We start from the raw sequence: 16,866 nt of genomic DNA, 5'->3' as shown, positions 1-16,866 counted from the left end.
TATAATCAACTCAAAGTTCTTGACTTAGGCCTATACTATGTAAACTGAATATTGGCACATTACTTACTGCAATAACTTGTTGCCCCAGCATTTAACAATATGTTTACAGCTAATGCAGAAAATCATAATTATAACACTAGAATTGAATTTCCTAAAAGCTTGAATTTGGCAACAAATCTATTTGCTACCAGGGAGTAAAGATTTGGAACAATATCCCAAATCATGTTAAAAAGTTTCAAGAATCTTAACTCTTTTAACGGTTCTTTAATAAGGACTCTCTTATATCAGATTATAAAATTTTAGAATAATCGGTAATTTAGTATAGGCCTATATTTTTGTGTTTTTCTTGTACATTACATATGTGGAAATAAATAAATTAATATGTTGTTGTTGTTATGTTGTATGCGATATAAAAATCTCAACTTTTTGAGGAACTTGGGGGGGATGAGACTATGGATCACAAAATGCCATTTTAAAATGGAAAACGATATTTTTAACCGTAAATTGGATCGATTTGGTCCACTTTTGAAGTATTAGGGGGCTGGCATTTTCTCGGGGGGGTCCCAAATATAGGCCTACTTGGGGGGCATAAACTTTGCAAAGAAAAATAGGGGGGTCATAAAATTTTTGATGACCAAAATGTAGGGAGTCACAAGATGACCACAGATCTAGTGTATTTATTTTATTCAAAAAGATTGATTTCAATACGATTTTAGCCTGTTTAAGGGGTAAGGTGTATCGATGGATGTAATGACATTAGCCTGTGACTGACCTCTGTACGGTCAGCGAGCATACATACGCCATTGTTATCTGCTTTAGACTGCCTCTACGGTAGTCTCCTACACAGCCAGTTTGTGTCAGTCCGTCTGACACTCTGTCTCAATCTCCAGAATATGAATTCTGTTTTAACATCCTAGTATTTTAAGCAATATCATTGGTGCATTTGCCCAAATAATCATAAGTATACGTACCAAAAGGTAGCAACATGAAAGGACTCCTGAAGGTTACCAGATAATGTTAAACATGTTAAGATATGTATTTTCTATACAGAGATGAAGCATACATGAGTAAGCATTTATTGATAGCGTAATTGTTATCAATTAACAAAGGCGTTTCAGAGTTTGTTCACTCAGGCATGTAAGGTGATTCGGAAAGAATTTAGGCGTTGTCACTTGATGTCTTTCGCTCATAACAGCTAGATCGGTACGGAGTATTGTCCTTGTGCGTGTATGCTTGTTCGATTCGTGGCAGTCAGTTGTACATCGGTTGTTAATTACTATGTCCGAGGAGGAATCGGGACCAAGCCAAGGGGCCAAGAGTAAACCTACTGGTTCTACACAAGAATTCGCAGGATTGTTGGACAATTTCAAGTCTTACTTTGAAGGCAAACTGGATAGTTTTCGCAAGGAAATTACGGATCAAAGTTCGCTGACCAGGGAAAAGGTGGAAAAGCTACAAACGCCAGAACCGGAATTTAATTATAAAAGCAACAAAAAACAATGGCGGTTCAATACTGAGGTAGGAGATAAAGTTGAAGAAGCGAGCGTATTTCTTGAGAAGAATAAAGTGGGTGAAGCAAAAGAAGTGTTGAAACAGGCTGCGGCGAGTATTAAACACAGAAATAAGCTGATTCGTCTCGCAGACAAGAGTGACGGGGGCTGGTTGGCGGTAGAAGAATACGAAGAGGATGACCTTGCGTCAGATAGCGAAGATGACAAGCGTATACGGTCAGCACAGAATCGTGGGGCAGCTCGTAAAAAACGCCAAATTCGTCAAAAATCTGATTCGTCCAAGCGCCGTGCTCAAGACCCAAATTTCAAATCCAACATGGCGGCTACTTCTACTGATTTTTTTCGCGGCTCTAACCAATTCAACAGACGCAGTTTTGGAATTGGATTCTCACCGCAAAGCACCGGTAACTGTTTTGGATGCGGGCGACCAGGGCATTTCAGAGCAAACTGTCCGTTTAAGCGACCCAGTGGCACCCACCCCCCACCTACTGGCCCCCCAGTCATCAACCACTGATTTTCAGAAATCTCTGCAAAGGACAACAGGTTAGTTTTTTAATTAAAATATGAATTTTGCACTGGCATGAATTGATATGGTAATGATAAAATAATTGATCCATGATGGATATATTATCATGTAGGCCTAATGGTCTTGATGATCGTTATTATATATGGGCGATGGCCTTTTAAAGAAAGCATACCAGCGTGGTTGTGGTCGCTGACGCGGCAAGTAGTCTATGCCTATATAAAAGGTTGGCATAGGAAATATTTTTTGTTTCTTTTTTCTTGCCTTGTTTATAGATCTTCCAAGAACATCGGTTTTCAACGCCTCTGATATCATTAATCTACCGGAACTTCCATATTTTTTGGACTTTGATGACATGATGAAGAATTATTATGATTACGAAGCGGGTACTTCTGATCCTTTCATAAAGGAAGACTCAAAACGTCTGTTCAATTTTGGCGCTCAATTGGTGCAAATGAATTTGTTATAAGTATTATTGAGCAAGGATACAAACTTCCACTTATTTCATTACCAACATCCGTAGTTCTTAAGAACAATAAGTCTTCCATAGCTCATGCAGAATTTGTTTCTAAAGCTATTTCAGAATTAGTAAGTGCAGGGTTAGCAGTGGAAGTAAATAGTAAACCGACTGTAGTTAATCCACTGTCTGTTTCTGTGCAGAAATCGGGAAAACTTAGATTAATCTTAGACTTAAGGCATGTGAATGTCCATATTTGGAAAGATAAAGTGAAATTTGATGATTGGCAGACTGCTCTTAGTTATATTTCAAAAGGAGATTTTTTATTTTCATTTGATTTGAAGTCCGGTTACCACCATATAGATATATTCCCCCTCATCAACAATTTTTAGGGTTCTCGTGGTTTATCAATGGTAAAATGAGATTCTATACCTTCACCGTTCTCCCATTCGGGTTAACATCGGCTCCCTATGTCTTCACAAAAACTTTAAGACCATTGGTAAAACACTGGAGAAAGTTGGGGTTTTTCCTTGTTTTATATTTAGATGACGGTTGGTGTCGGGCTCCAGATGAAGAATCATGTTCTATTATTGCTAAGAAAGTGAAGTCAGATCTGATTAGCGCTGGTCTTGTTCCAAATTGCGAAAAAATCTGTTTGGGTTCCCACACAGCAGTTGCAATGGCTCGGGTTGCTGTGGAATAGTAAAGATGGATATCTGCAGATATCTCATAGTCGGATTCAGGATATTATCGAGTCAATCAATTCCTTGATTTCTTCTCTGCCTAAAACATCTGCCAGGAAGTTAGCATCAGTCACTGGCAAGATTGTTTCAACCTTTCCTGTTTTAGGTAATACCACCAAGCTTATGACACGGTTTCTGCATCACGAAATTATTAAGAGAACATCATGGGATGATCTTTTTAATATTCCTTCCAGTTGTTTGAGTATTAACGAGTTGTTTTTCTGGAAGTCCCAAGTTCAAAATTCCAGTTAAGCGTGATTTTGCTAAGTATCTTGTTCCACATACCTTTGTTTTTAGTGACGCCAGTAGTACAGGATGCGGAGCTTTCATTTTAGGTTCTGACGTCATCAGCAATCGGACCTGGGACGACACTGAAATATTGGAGTTCTACTTGGAGAGAATTGCATGCCATTCTTTATGCTTTGATTTCTTTTTCTTCAAGGATTACTTCCAGTTCTGTCACAGGTTTTACAGATAATAAGAATGCAGTTTCTATATACCAATCTGGATCCATGAATTTGAAATTACATGTTTTGAGTCTAGCTATTCACAATTTTTGTAGAGATTGGGCAGTGACGTTGGACGTACAGTGGATACCGAGAGAAGAGAATCAATTGGCAGATGAGATCAGTAGATTTGTAGACTGGGACGACTGGGGCGTGTCATCGGCGTTTTTCTCTTTTGTAGATAACATTTATGGTCCTCACACAGTAGATCGTTTTGCCGATGAAATGAACTCAAAACTACCTAAGTTCAATTCCAGGTTCTGGTGCCGAGGGTCAGATAGAGTCGATGCTTTTTCTTTATCTTGGGAAGGAGAAAACAACTGGATAGTTCCCCCGTTAGCTCTCGTCACAAAAGCTATTTTTCATTAAGTCGCTTCCAAAGCAGTAGGTACTTTGGTGATCCCTGTATGGCCATCTTCTTCATTCTGGCCCATTCTTTTCTCCAGATATAGTAGTGTGAGATATATAGTATCAAGTGTGTTTGAGATTACAGATTCTCGTGGTGTGTTTATTCATGGTTGTAATCAAGCACCAGTTATGGTAATTAGGCTAGATGCTAGATAAATTGCATCTGATGACAATTATAAATGTCGTGAAGCATGAACATCACCATTGGGTGATGGGTAGTTCGATGGACAAATTGCCAATGGGCATTAAGGCCAATGGGCCAGGCGATGGGTTAGGCGCTGGTAAAAAATTGTGAAGAAAGTCGCCACTGGGCTAGGTATATTGTGACTGGTGTAAGAGATAAGTCACTGGAATAATATAAAAAGCCATAATTGCAAAGGAATATAATTATATGTATATAGAATATGGGTTTTTTTTTTATTGAGGACATTACAATTAAATTGGACCCGTATCTGTTTTGGCTTTAAGATGCGATTGCATAGCCAACGGCCTTGTTGTTTTTGTTTTTTGCTATTTCAGTTTACGTTCAACCCAAAGCACCTATGAGTAAGAATAGTACCAACATGGCATCTCCTAACATTCCAAACGATTTTCAAAGTGTTCTAAACCATGTGTTACAGTCTTCGAGAGCTACTTCTACATCTTCCAAGTACAATGCGGCGTTTGATTCCTGGGAAAAATGGGCAAGCAACAGAGGTTTTCCATCACTCCCGAGCAATACTGAACATGTAGCAAGTTATTTAGTTTCAATGTTTCAAGAAGATGCACCGTTTTCAAGAATAGAGGCAGCGTTTTACGGTATTAAGTGGAGACATGATATTGCTAATCACGATAATCCTTGCGATTCAAAATTCTTGCATTTAGTTGTTGAAGGTTTAAAGAGAATTCTATCAAAACCAGTTGTCAAAAATCCCCAGTCTCTGCTTCTATGCTTCTAAAGATTTGTTCACAATTTGCCTATCCTTCCGCGTCATTGCTGGATCTCCGCGTCAGTACGTTGTGCTTATTGGGATACGCGGTTTTTTTTAGGTTTAGTGAACTGGTAAATATTAAAAGATGTGACATTCAATTGCATGATGAATTTGCTCATATTTTCGTGGAGAAAAGTAAAACGGATATATACAGACAAGGTGCGTGGGTTATCATATCGGCTACTGGGAAAGTCACTTGTCCGGTAGCTATGGTGACGCGGTTCTTACAGTTATCAGGGTTACTGGAGAATGAATTATCTGATCAATTTATTTTTTGTGGGCTTTCTTTTTGCAAGAAATCATCCTCGTTTAAGCTTAGGAACAAACAACTTTCATACACAAGAGCGCGCGAAGTATTCCGTGATGCTATAAAGAAGATAGGAGAGGATCCCAAAAAGTTCTCTCTTCATAGTTTAAGAGCAGGAGGTGCTACGGCTGCGGCTAACTTGGGCGTCCCAGATAGGCTTTTTAAAAAGCATGGAAGATGGCGTTCAGAGAACGCTAAAGATGGCTACATTCAAGATTATGACGATGTTAGAAAATCTGTGTCTCTCAATAATATTTAGGCATTTAATGATTGTTGTTATTATGTTTGTATAATCTAAAATGAACAATAAGCATTTGTATCATGACTTTATTTTTGGCAAGTCAATAATTGATTCTTGATTAGTGTTAATAATAAAATGTTGAGCATCCTAATGTTTTCTCCTGATTTTCCCGTTCTTTGATACACTTATGAAGGGGAGCTAGCCCTTAGCTGCTGCGGTAAGACGACTCCCCAGTACAAGGATTTCAATGTTTGTGTGTATAACATGTGGCGCAAGCGCGTTAGAAAATGTTTTATTCGCGTTTAAGCAGCGCGTATTTAGCGAATAAATGTATTTTCTATACAGAGATGAAGCATACATGAGTAAGCATTTATTGATAGCGTAATTGTTATCAATTAACAAAGGCGTTTCAGAGTTTGTTCACTCAGGCATGTAAGGTGATTCGGAAAGAATTTAGGCGTTGTCACTTGATGTCTTTCGCTCATAACAGCTAGATCGGTAAATTTTCCAGAAGTGGGTAAGTTTTCAGATTTGATTTGATTCGGTAATAAGGAGGCCTACAATAAAGTCAGGCCTAGTACGTTTTATAGACTCCGGCCCTTAGCTGCTGCGGTAAGACGACTCCCCAGTACAAGGATTTCAATGTTTGTGTGTATAACATGTGGCGCAAGCGCGTTAGAAAATGTTTTATTCGCGTTTAAGCAGCGCGTATTTAGCGAATAAGTACATTCTAGTCACGGTTTATGAAAAGTTTTCATAATATTTTACAATAACGGTACCGATTTTGTTGTACGTATTGTTATTGTAAAGTTGAAAAAAACATTTGGCAGAAAACAGCTAGCAATAATAAACATCTCAAAAAAAGTAACTGACCCCCCTTAAATAATGACTATTATTAAAAAACGGGTGATTGTATTACAAATATGTAAAATGCGCTGGAAGCAAAATTTATTTCTGCACATTTTGACACCTCATTTGTAGTAATTGACTAAATATTGACGTCATAGCGTACATTTAAATCAACGTAACCCAAGATTTGAAAGTTGCAGTAAATTGTATTGATTTTGTATTCAGTGTAATGGAAGGAAATCTGTGTAATGATATCTGGGTGTTTTTGTATTGTAAAATTTGTATGAAAGTGCAACTTTCAAATCTGGACCTCGCTACATTAAATTGACCGGTGTTTTATTGTTTTCCGGGCTATCCTATCAAATGAGGTGTCAAAATGCGCAGAAATAAATTCTGCTTCCAACGCATTTTACAGATTTGTAAATACAAAAGCCCCTTTGTGAATAATGGCCATTATTTAAGGGGGGTTAGTTACTTTTTTTGAGATGTTTATTTAGACAACATTAAAGACTAACATTTTTAAAGCATTATACAACTTTTTGGGAAACCTTTCTTTAACGTTTCAATATGTTGCGTTTTCTGAGAAATGATCTCGCAATATGATACGAACTACTTGAGTGTATTTAGCTGTATTTATTATTTCTTTGGGTGGGAGGATCTATTTTGTTTCAAATTCCCTATACTTAGATATTATGGCAGGGATATAGCAGATAATGCTACACGCAATTTTATGCACCGTGATCAAAGGCGCGTTGTTGTACTTTATGAGTGTGAGTGCATTGTTTTATAGCTTTTGGTCCCAATATCATAGACGTAGATCCGGGGGGACAAATCCCCCCAATTATTGGGGGGGGGGGGATAAATCCACCCCAATATATTTTTTCAGGGGGGGATGGTCCATACAATCACCACCCCCCCCCCATGTGGACGCCTGTATGTGGGTTTCTGACCAAATTAACCTCATTGTATTTGGCAATTTTACCTCCCAAAAGTGCCAATTTTTGTGCATTTCGCGCGCATAATATTCCACTTTTGTGTACCATATTTCATCATTTTAGCTTCAATATATATGGTTAAAAAAATTCACGCGCTTCTCGCGCATTTGTTCCATACACTAGTTGCCAAAAGGTGCAGAATTCACTATACGACGTACTTTAAGAATTTTTTCCAACCCCATCCCCCATACAATGTCAAAAAGATATTTACTCCACTGTCCAATATTATTATTAATGTTAGGCCTACTAATGGTTCATTTGAACTGCTTTAATTATATCTCTTGTTTAGGATCCAAATGTTTTGAAAAATTATTGAATTTCGTTATCCTTGCTTAAAAAGCTAGCACTAAAAATGGATTATATATGACCCATCACCGAGATAGTTATCATTTATTAATGATATACTTAGCCCGGTCTCGGTCTCGGTCTTGGTCTCGGACCAGCCGGTCTCGGTCTTGGTCTCGGTCTCGGACCAGCCGGTCTCGGTCTTGGTCTCGGTCTCGGACAGCCTGGTCTCGGTCTCGGTCTTGGTCTCGGCTAGGCCGGTCTCGACTACAACACTGCTAGCTAACGACGATAATATCTGTTGAACATATATGTTCAAGTGCAAGGAACCAGATCTGGTTTCTTTATACGAAATCATTTACGGGAGATATTCATCATTTTCTACACCGGTATCCAAAGATTTATCGTCTGAATATCAATCGTGCATAGCACATTTACGTGTATCGATCCCGTGTATTCATTTCAGTGTCTCTGGTTGTATAATGTAATTATTAACCGGGCGATGTCAGTGTGTACCGCTAGTTGAATGTTGTAATCCAAAAATCCTTTCCATTCTGTTTAGTATTTATCCTAGCCGTAAGATGCTATTTGACAATCAAAACAGTTTTTTTTTTACGTTTCAATTTTGTTGGAAGAAAAACAATCAATGTACCTTTAAAGGACTCTTTAAAATAGACAGCTTCACCCATGCATAGAATTGTTGGACTGGGAAAATATACCCCACCCCTATTGTAAACACGTATAGTACGTGCCCTGCGTACGTGCTGCTGGGACGTGCTGCTAGAAATACATGATATAAAATCTTCGGTTTTAAGACTCAGTTTACTTTAATTTTACGTCGAACTTGAAACTGTTAACTTCATGAAATCTACATGTATGTCACCTAAACTGCAGCTAACGGCAAAGCATTGACATCACCTACCAGCTCGCCCATTTTAAGTTATACTCATTCTCAACATCTTAGCCTGGGCAACTGAGGCTACACTAAACATGCTAAAGTTCGTGTAATTGTTTTGCGATAGTCATGATAGTGTAAAACTTGACGGTAAGTTATATTCAATATCTTATCTACGTCACATGTAAGCTCATGTATTAATGCATTTGGTGCTTTCAATATTGAATAAGGGCATCTCTTCATTTATAACATTAATATTAAATTAAAGGAGGATTTCGTGATCCTAGCATACTCTTTTTATGACATTTCAGTGACATTTTTCAGTAGGTATCTACGAAAATAGCTTATTCCCAAAATTTCAGTTGATTCCGATTTTGTGTTTGAGAGTTATGCATGATAATGTGTGTTACACTGCTCCATAGGCCACTGTTGTAATTTCGTTCTGGTATACCAGAACGAAATTCAAATAAGACGATATTTTTGCTAAACGATTTAAATAAATTTTTGGTACATAAACATTATGTAGCCAGAGGTTTCCAGTGGTATAAAAATCCCAACTTTTTTTTGTGTAAAAGTGGGGGATGGGGCTGCTTTGAATCGAGAAATGCCCTTAAATCTCACCATTATGGTTCATATTTCGTTTAGGCCCTACGTCTTTTTGTGAAGACTAAATCATCATCGGGCTAAATCATCTTCCAATATGTCTGATTTTATTTTGAGCCTTTACACGTGTTTGTGTCTTTTGTACTTCAAGGGTTCAGAACCAGAGAGCCGTAACTCACTATGGCCAGCTCTCACAGAATGAGCATAAAGTTGGCTCCTTGCTTTGGTCTTCAAAAATCTCAAAAAGGCTCATTCCATTGAATTTTGTCATGTTTAATAAACTGTATCTTCTATAGTGTCCTGACGACTTTATGCTCATTTTGTGGGAGCAGGTGATTGTGAGTTGAGGTTTTCTGGCTCTCAACCCTCGATATGTTTAGCGATTGTTTATATTGGTTGACTTGTTGGCTAGATATCTGATATGCAGGGTATTTCCGCAATAAAAAATTGCATGACTATATTGCGAAATATCGGTGCTTTCCCGGTTGACAACCTTTTATAACCTTTTGCGAATGATGTCGAAAACGTTTTGTGTTTGCTGGGAACACATACAGATACCAAAATAAAGATTTGAAAAACAAATGAATGATTTATCAATCAACCAACTCTTTCTTAATTTCTTAATACAATAAAGGAAGTCTCCGGCAATCACAACATTAAATGTCTGACTAATGTTAGAAAATTAATTATCAAGCACGAATCACATGGTTTTATTTCAAACAAACTCATATTAACCATAAAACGATTAAAAACAGCTATATCTCAATACACGATATTCAAAATTCCCGCGCCGAAATTGTCTAGAGCAATGATGTCCCAATAATTCAATGAAGCCTGACGACAAATGAGCACAAACAACCATTACGTCGTTGCTGTAGTAAATTTCGGCGCGGGAATTTTGAATATCGCGAGTTGAGAGATTGCTCTTTTTATGTTGTGATTGCTGGACACTTCCTTTAAAGAATATATATATTGTAACAACAATTGTCTTATCATTATGAATGATTTCATTTGAACAAAACCAAAATGTAACTCACGATTGACGGTTTCGCCTATCATGGTCGGTAGGCATCATCAGAATGATGGTTGTTGATCCTTACTTCCGGTTGGACGAATCCCGGCCGACGAGGGTGTTTTATCAGCCAGGAGAGGATCATACACGTGACTAAGGAAGTGGGCCCCCTCGTCTCTGTACATGACGTTCGGGCCTCTTCTCCTGATCCAAATGGATTCTTTGATTCTTCTTGTATTTGCATCGCACTCTTTGCACAAGATCTTAGCATTGTCCCAATTGATGACATAGTTTTGCTGGACCGCATGGTCCGCAATGGCGGACTTAGACTGTTCACTCGCTGATTGCTTGCGAGATTGTCGGGTATAGTTGGTTTTGGTCTTTGACACCCTAGCCGTTTCTTTTTGGTGTTCATTCAGTCTAGTTTCAAATTTGCGGCCCGTCTCCCCCACGTAGGAGTGTTTACACGTGTATGATCCTCTCCTGGCTGATAAAACACCCTCGTCGGCCGGGATTCGTCCAACCAACCGGAAGTAAGGATCAACAACCATCATTCTGATGATGCCTACCGACCATGATAGGCTAAACCGTCAATCGTGAGTTACATTTTGGTTTTGTTCAAATGAAATCATTCATAATGTTTACCAACAAACCTGATGAATCTATTTAACAATTGTCTTATTTCTTATTGCTTGTTCTATCAGAATTGAAAACAAAAATGGAGTCGAATTTCAATACCTACTTGAAAGGGTTCACCAGCTTTGGGAGAAGCACCAGCATCAGTGTGATGGTCTGTGATCAGTCTCTACAGCAGGCATATCATAACGCATTAACACAAGGAGAAGGTACATGCAACCGGCAACGCACCTTGATCATCGGGGACAAAGGCGTTGGTAAGACAAGCACATTAGAGATGCTAACTGGAAGCTTCTGTGATCCTACATGTGAGCCAAACTCTACAGAAGGTATTGACATCACCATCTGTGAGACTTCAGATCTAAGTCCAGAATGGCAGAAATCATCTGGTAACAGAGCTGACGATCCCAAGCTATCCGCTGCGTGGTTGGTATGCAAAGATGAAGATTGTTTTAAAGGAGTACTGAAGAATGAGCAAGAAATGGACAGTGCTAAACCTAGACGAAGAGCTGGTTGTCGACAAATACCTGGTAAAATACCACAAGGAACAAGCAAAGAGAAGCACGAAGGCATAATAAGAAATGTATTCAACGCGGCGTGTCTGTTTACAGTGCAATTAAAATGGTGCCTGCCCTTAGTTGCTATGCTCGCATTAAATCGTTTGGATAGTGGATTCGCACCCTTTTCATGGATAACTATAGCAGGGTTGAGTTTATTCATTGATGTCAATAACGCGTATCGGTTTGGTACTTTTGGTGCTTTGCATGGTATTCTCGTTGACGTTATCAGTACTGTACTTGTACACGAGTTTGAAATGGGTATCAATTGGGATCTCCTTTTAGGAATCGGAACTGTTCTTATTTCCTTGTGTCTGGTCGGTGTTGTAAGCTTTCTTTGTGGTGTAGGTAGCAGAACTGGCATGGCTCTTGCATTTTGTTTCATGTCACGCCCAATCAGATTTAGGTCACTAGATTGGCCAGCTGATGTCATCGGGAAACCCACGGCATTAATGATTGTGATCCATATTGCTGGCCACCTTCTTGGAATTATGATGGTACGGCAAGCAGGAATGTATATGAAATCGGTAGTGTCAAGATTGGGAATCCAGAAACGTTTATGCATAACGATAGCAATTGCTTTCATGTTGTTTTTTTGCCAATTTTATGTTCCATTTGGAGAATACGTGGTAGGCTTCTGTCTCGGTTGTGTGGCGGGGGTCGCGTCTTTAATAGGAATTCTGTATGCACGAGCAATTGTAAAACATAGCAAATTGCTGAAGAACAGGTATCTAACCAAGAAACTTATTGGATTTTTGGTTGCTATCGGCTTCGGAAAAATAATCGGATGGAGGATCATCTTTGCTTTTCGATGGGAACAGTTAGTCAATATTGCATCGTTTGTTCTTCGTGACGTCTATATCGGGTATCGATTTCATCACGCCAAACACGAGGGAATGCCCATAGATGTGTTACAGGATCAGTTAATAGTATCTTCGCGTGGCAAAGACGCGACAATCATGAAGCTTATCATTTGGGACTTTGCTGGCGATTCTGTTTATCAATTTATGCAACATTTCTTCCTTCCTAAAAGCGCAGTATTCATCCTGGTCTTCAATTTAGAACAGGCATTAGAAAATCTTAATCAACAAGTAGAAAAGCTGACACAATGGTTGCACACAGTGAAGGCTCATTCCACAGTACTTGATGCAGTAGTCTTTATTGTGGGAACACATCTTGATAGCATTAAAGATCATGAAGGATTCCTGGATAACGTCACGACATGCTTTCGGGACTCCTTATATGATGAATTCTGTGGTATTCTGGCAATCAACCCCAAATATGAAGCCCCTCTATTTCCAGTCGAGAATTCCCGTCCCATAGATGATGATGGCGTGCTTTTAAGACAAACAATCAAAAGAGGAGCGAAAGAAAGACCATTTTTTGAAACAGAAGCAACCGGTCTGGTATCTTAGGTTAGTGGAAATAGTTACAGATTGGAAAAAGAAGCAGATGCAAGCTTGGTTTATTAAAAAGGATGAATTAGTCGACGTGGCTGCCAGGAGTGGATTTACCGAAGAGGACGTTATCAATTTCTTGAGGTTCTGTCACATGTCGGGAGAATTAATTTACAGAGATGATGACGAAGTAATGAAAAATTATGTCATTTTGGATGCTCAGTATCTGCTGGACATCATGGCGGATTTGTTGAAGTTCCCGCCATTATCAGAACGCGCTCTTGAAGGTGCTGAGAAATGGCAAAGTTTGGTAACGGATGGCGTAGCAAGTGTGGAGTTACTCGCGGAGATTATAGATGACACTGATGAAATGGTGACTGTGGTCACACGATTTCTTGAAGCTTACAACATGTTGCTACCTATAAGACCAGCAAATGAGGCTCGCTTTTCTAGCTGCATCGTCCCATCTCATCTACCAGATAAAAATCCTGATGAATGTTGGGATTACGCACCTGATGACGAAGTATTCTTCATTGATTTTGGATATGTACCTAGTGACGTCATCTTCCACCGACTCCTTGCTCGATGTTGGTACCACCATCCAGATAAATATCAGAAGAAAAACCTGTACCGTCGATGTGGCATTTTCCGTTGCAAAGAAGTTCCAATATTCTTCACGCTTCAGCTAGAGGTGAACGCGATAGATCAGCAACTGATTAAATTAGTGGTGCAAAGCTCCGATGAAACGCGTTGCAGATGTGGTGTCCAAGTCCTTCAATGGGTCATCGCAGAACTGGAAGATATCAGAGCCAAAGACTTTCCCAATCTACCGTTCACAGTTGGACCAACGTGTAAGATTTGCAGCGACGCTCAAGAAAAGTCAAAGTATTGAAGCTCTGTGGTGATGGAAAGGAGTTCCCAACTGCTAACAGTCCTGTCTTAAAGTTCTTAGAGGATGGGCGATACCATGAAGTGCGTCTAATCCCGAAGGTATGTATTTTTAATCATCTTACTTTTATTCAATAGAATTTTAGTTCTAAAGTGATAGGCTATATGGCTGCGGCATATCTTCTTTTAGGGTTTAAATATTTATAAGGGAAATAACGGATTAAAATACCAATGTATTAAAAAAAAAAAAAGCGGACTGGTTTATAGTGCACTAGCCCCGGCACAACGCCTAGATCTTGATCCACAAGCCTCATCACACTTTACAGGTTGTCGCTGACCACTACGGTCCCACATCATTCAATAAACCATTTAACAACTCAGGGATTTTGCATTTTGCAAGAGTGCACACCCTAGACATTCCACAAATGACCGCAACCAGGATCAGCTCCCCATGTTTCGTACGGGTTACAACGACACAATTAGCAGTAAGTTCCGTGTCCAAGGGAATTTCAAACTAACTAAATTTACGAGAGCGTACTAAACCACCGCCCGGGTTCGAACCCGCAACCTCTCCAACCATAGTCGAACGACTTATCGATTGCGCTAACCCCTGTGTGCCGATGTGGAGTGTACTCTGGGAGTGTAACTGGTAAATTATTGCGAGAACTACGAGTCCCGATTGTTACACATAATTATTCTATCTTGCCAGATGTGGTCTGTATTGTCAAATCGCTACGAAAGTATACGACTTATAATCCCAACTACTTGAGATCACAGAATTTGTTAATGCAGTGATAGCATGTAATATCAAGAATGTGTAAATGCTTCCTTTTTGTTTTCCCCCAAAAAATTGCAGTTAGAAGTTCTGTGCGGAAGCAGAAACAGACGTACCTCGTCAGCCTCATCCACAGAATCCACTGTGCCACCTACGAGTAGCAGACCAGGTAAGTTATCAGTTTCAGTTTAGACATTTGTCTTGCATTAAGGGCTGGGGTATGGACGTTTGGGCAGTATTTTGTGTGGGACATGAGAGTACATTAGACATACCGAATTGCATTCTGTTTACGAAGAATGTCGATTAAATAATTTCGATTTTTATGAAATTCGCGATATAATACACATTTTATGCCAAATGATTAAAAATTGATATTTTTGATATTTAACAGTCCTCGAAATAAAACTTTATAAATCTAATGATACATGATAAAACTTAGATGACCCTGCTACATTAGTTTTAGAGAACTGTTTCGTAAGGGCCGTAGCCCTCATTCCTCAGAAACATTCTGCACAAAGTTTCTGAGGAGTGAGGGCTACGGCCCTTACGAAACACTTCTGAAAAACTAATGTAGCAGGGTCATCTAAGTTTTATCATGTATTAAGCTCCCTCCTTGGTTGAGCACTTTACCATGTCCATGGTTTCAACCTTTCTTGGATTATTATAAATCTAATGATATGTACTTAACGTGTATGTAGCTGAGATGAAAAGCCGACGATTAATTGAAAATTTTGACCTTTCGTATTTTTCACAAAAACACCAAAACAAACTAGGTCTTTTGGGCATGAATGGTCAATTAATCGTCGGCTTTTCATCCCAGCTACATACACTTTAAGTACATATCATTAGATTTATAACGTTTACTTCCAGTACTGTTAAATATTAAAAATTAAAAAAATATCAAATTTTAATAATTTGTCATAAAATTAATTTGTATTATATTGCGAATTTCACAAAATCTAAATTATTTGATATCAGAAGGACATTCCTCGTATTCAGAATGCAATTCGATATGTCTGATGTACTCTCAGCTCCGGCACAAAAAATACGTGAAAACGTCGCTAAACGTTAATATCCCATTACATAACATGATAAATTCAAAACAGGAGATTTGCTTACGTTTTTGCCCTTTCAAAATCATTATTATATTTGGCTATCTTTCCACAGGTGGTGTTCAGGTTCACGAAGGATCGCAGGATGTCACTGTCATTCAAGCTGGAGACAACGCGACAATCAATGTACCATATCCACGGGAATGAAAATAAGCCAAAACTCAATTTGGGCAAAAAGTGGCAAATTCCGTCGGTGTTTTGACATAGGCCTACTGTTTTGGGGCAAAATGAGTTATATAAACTTCCAAAATCTGTGAATGAAACTCTATATATACACACAATTTTGAGACCTAAATGTAATTAGTTAATGAGATATGGCACTAATTAGTGTGATACGCCATGGCTTTTATGTACCGCCTCCATGAAAACTTCGTTCTGTGATTTTGCATACAGTCGTATCATGATACGTCGCCATAGGCCACCGTGTAACTGCAGTTGCCTATTGTTTTGACATACTGTCGTATCGCATGACGTATAGGTTGCCAAATTGTGCATGTTGTATTTTTTGGCATACTGTCGTATGAGTTTGCAAAACTGTATTTTTCGTCATACGACAGTGTGTCAAAATACCAACGATTCAATAGAACCAACTGAAACATGGAATATAAACTATGGCGACAAAGTTTCGTCTAAGTTCCCCACATCTGATTGAATTCCAAGCACATGTTAGGCAGCAATATAATTATTAGCATGTGAGCAAGTTTAGAATCACGGGACTCCAATGAACCATCAGTCTGAAGCTTCAGGATCTGGAAGACCGCAAGCTACTAGAGATCACAAGTGAAAATTTAATAGAGTTAGAGTTAGATACACCAAAAGATCAGCAGCTGAAGACCCCTTTCTCAGCCTCGCCCAAGCAAGTTTTAGTGGAACCATCCGGAAGACAATACGGTATATCCATTAGACTATGCTATGCATAGTCGGTTTTTGAGGCCTAATTAATCCTGATAAACGTTTGCAGCTTTATTCGATATTATAAGATGCAATAAATAGTCAAATAAGTAGTCAAATAAGTAGCCAAATAGTCTCGATATCGTGTACAATTATTGTAGGCATAATTATGACTGATTCGTGCCCCTTTCTTGCTAAACAATTAATTGTCTTTTATTTTGCTGAATGTTTAATTTTGAGGGATTGCTCACATTCAGAGAAACTTGGGCAGCAAGTAAACAGAGAGAGTATGTTAACTGAAAAG

General features: G+C 38.8%; 1 protein-coding gene across 1 annotated transcript; it reads left to right on the top strand.

Moving 5' to 3' along the window:
- Positions 1 to 8,594: 8,594 nt before the first annotated feature.
- LOC140162738 (uncharacterized) lies at positions 8,595 to 16,647 on the top strand. Its single transcript, XM_072186023.1, has 4 exons — positions 8,595 to 8,841; positions 11,011 to 13,886; positions 14,641 to 14,728; positions 15,727 to 16,647. Exon 2 carries the CDS (start codon positions 11,025 to 11,027, stop codon positions 12,912 to 12,914), a length of 1,890 nt encoding a protein of 629 aa, XP_072042124.1. The 5' UTR covers positions 8,595 to 8,841; positions 11,011 to 11,024; the 3' UTR covers positions 12,915 to 13,886; positions 14,641 to 14,728; positions 15,727 to 16,647.
- Positions 16,648 to 16,866: the final 219 nt, after the last annotated feature.

This window comes from Amphiura filiformis, chromosome 10, assembly GCF_039555335.1.
Source record: "Amphiura filiformis chromosome 10, Afil_fr2py, whole genome shotgun sequence".
In the NCBI taxonomy this organism is placed as follows: Eukaryota; Metazoa; Echinodermata; class Ophiuroidea; order Amphilepidida; family Amphiuridae; genus Amphiura; species Amphiura filiformis.
The sequence above is the reverse complement of the archived record's forward strand: the minus strand, read 5'-3'. Positions and strand labels throughout refer to the sequence as shown.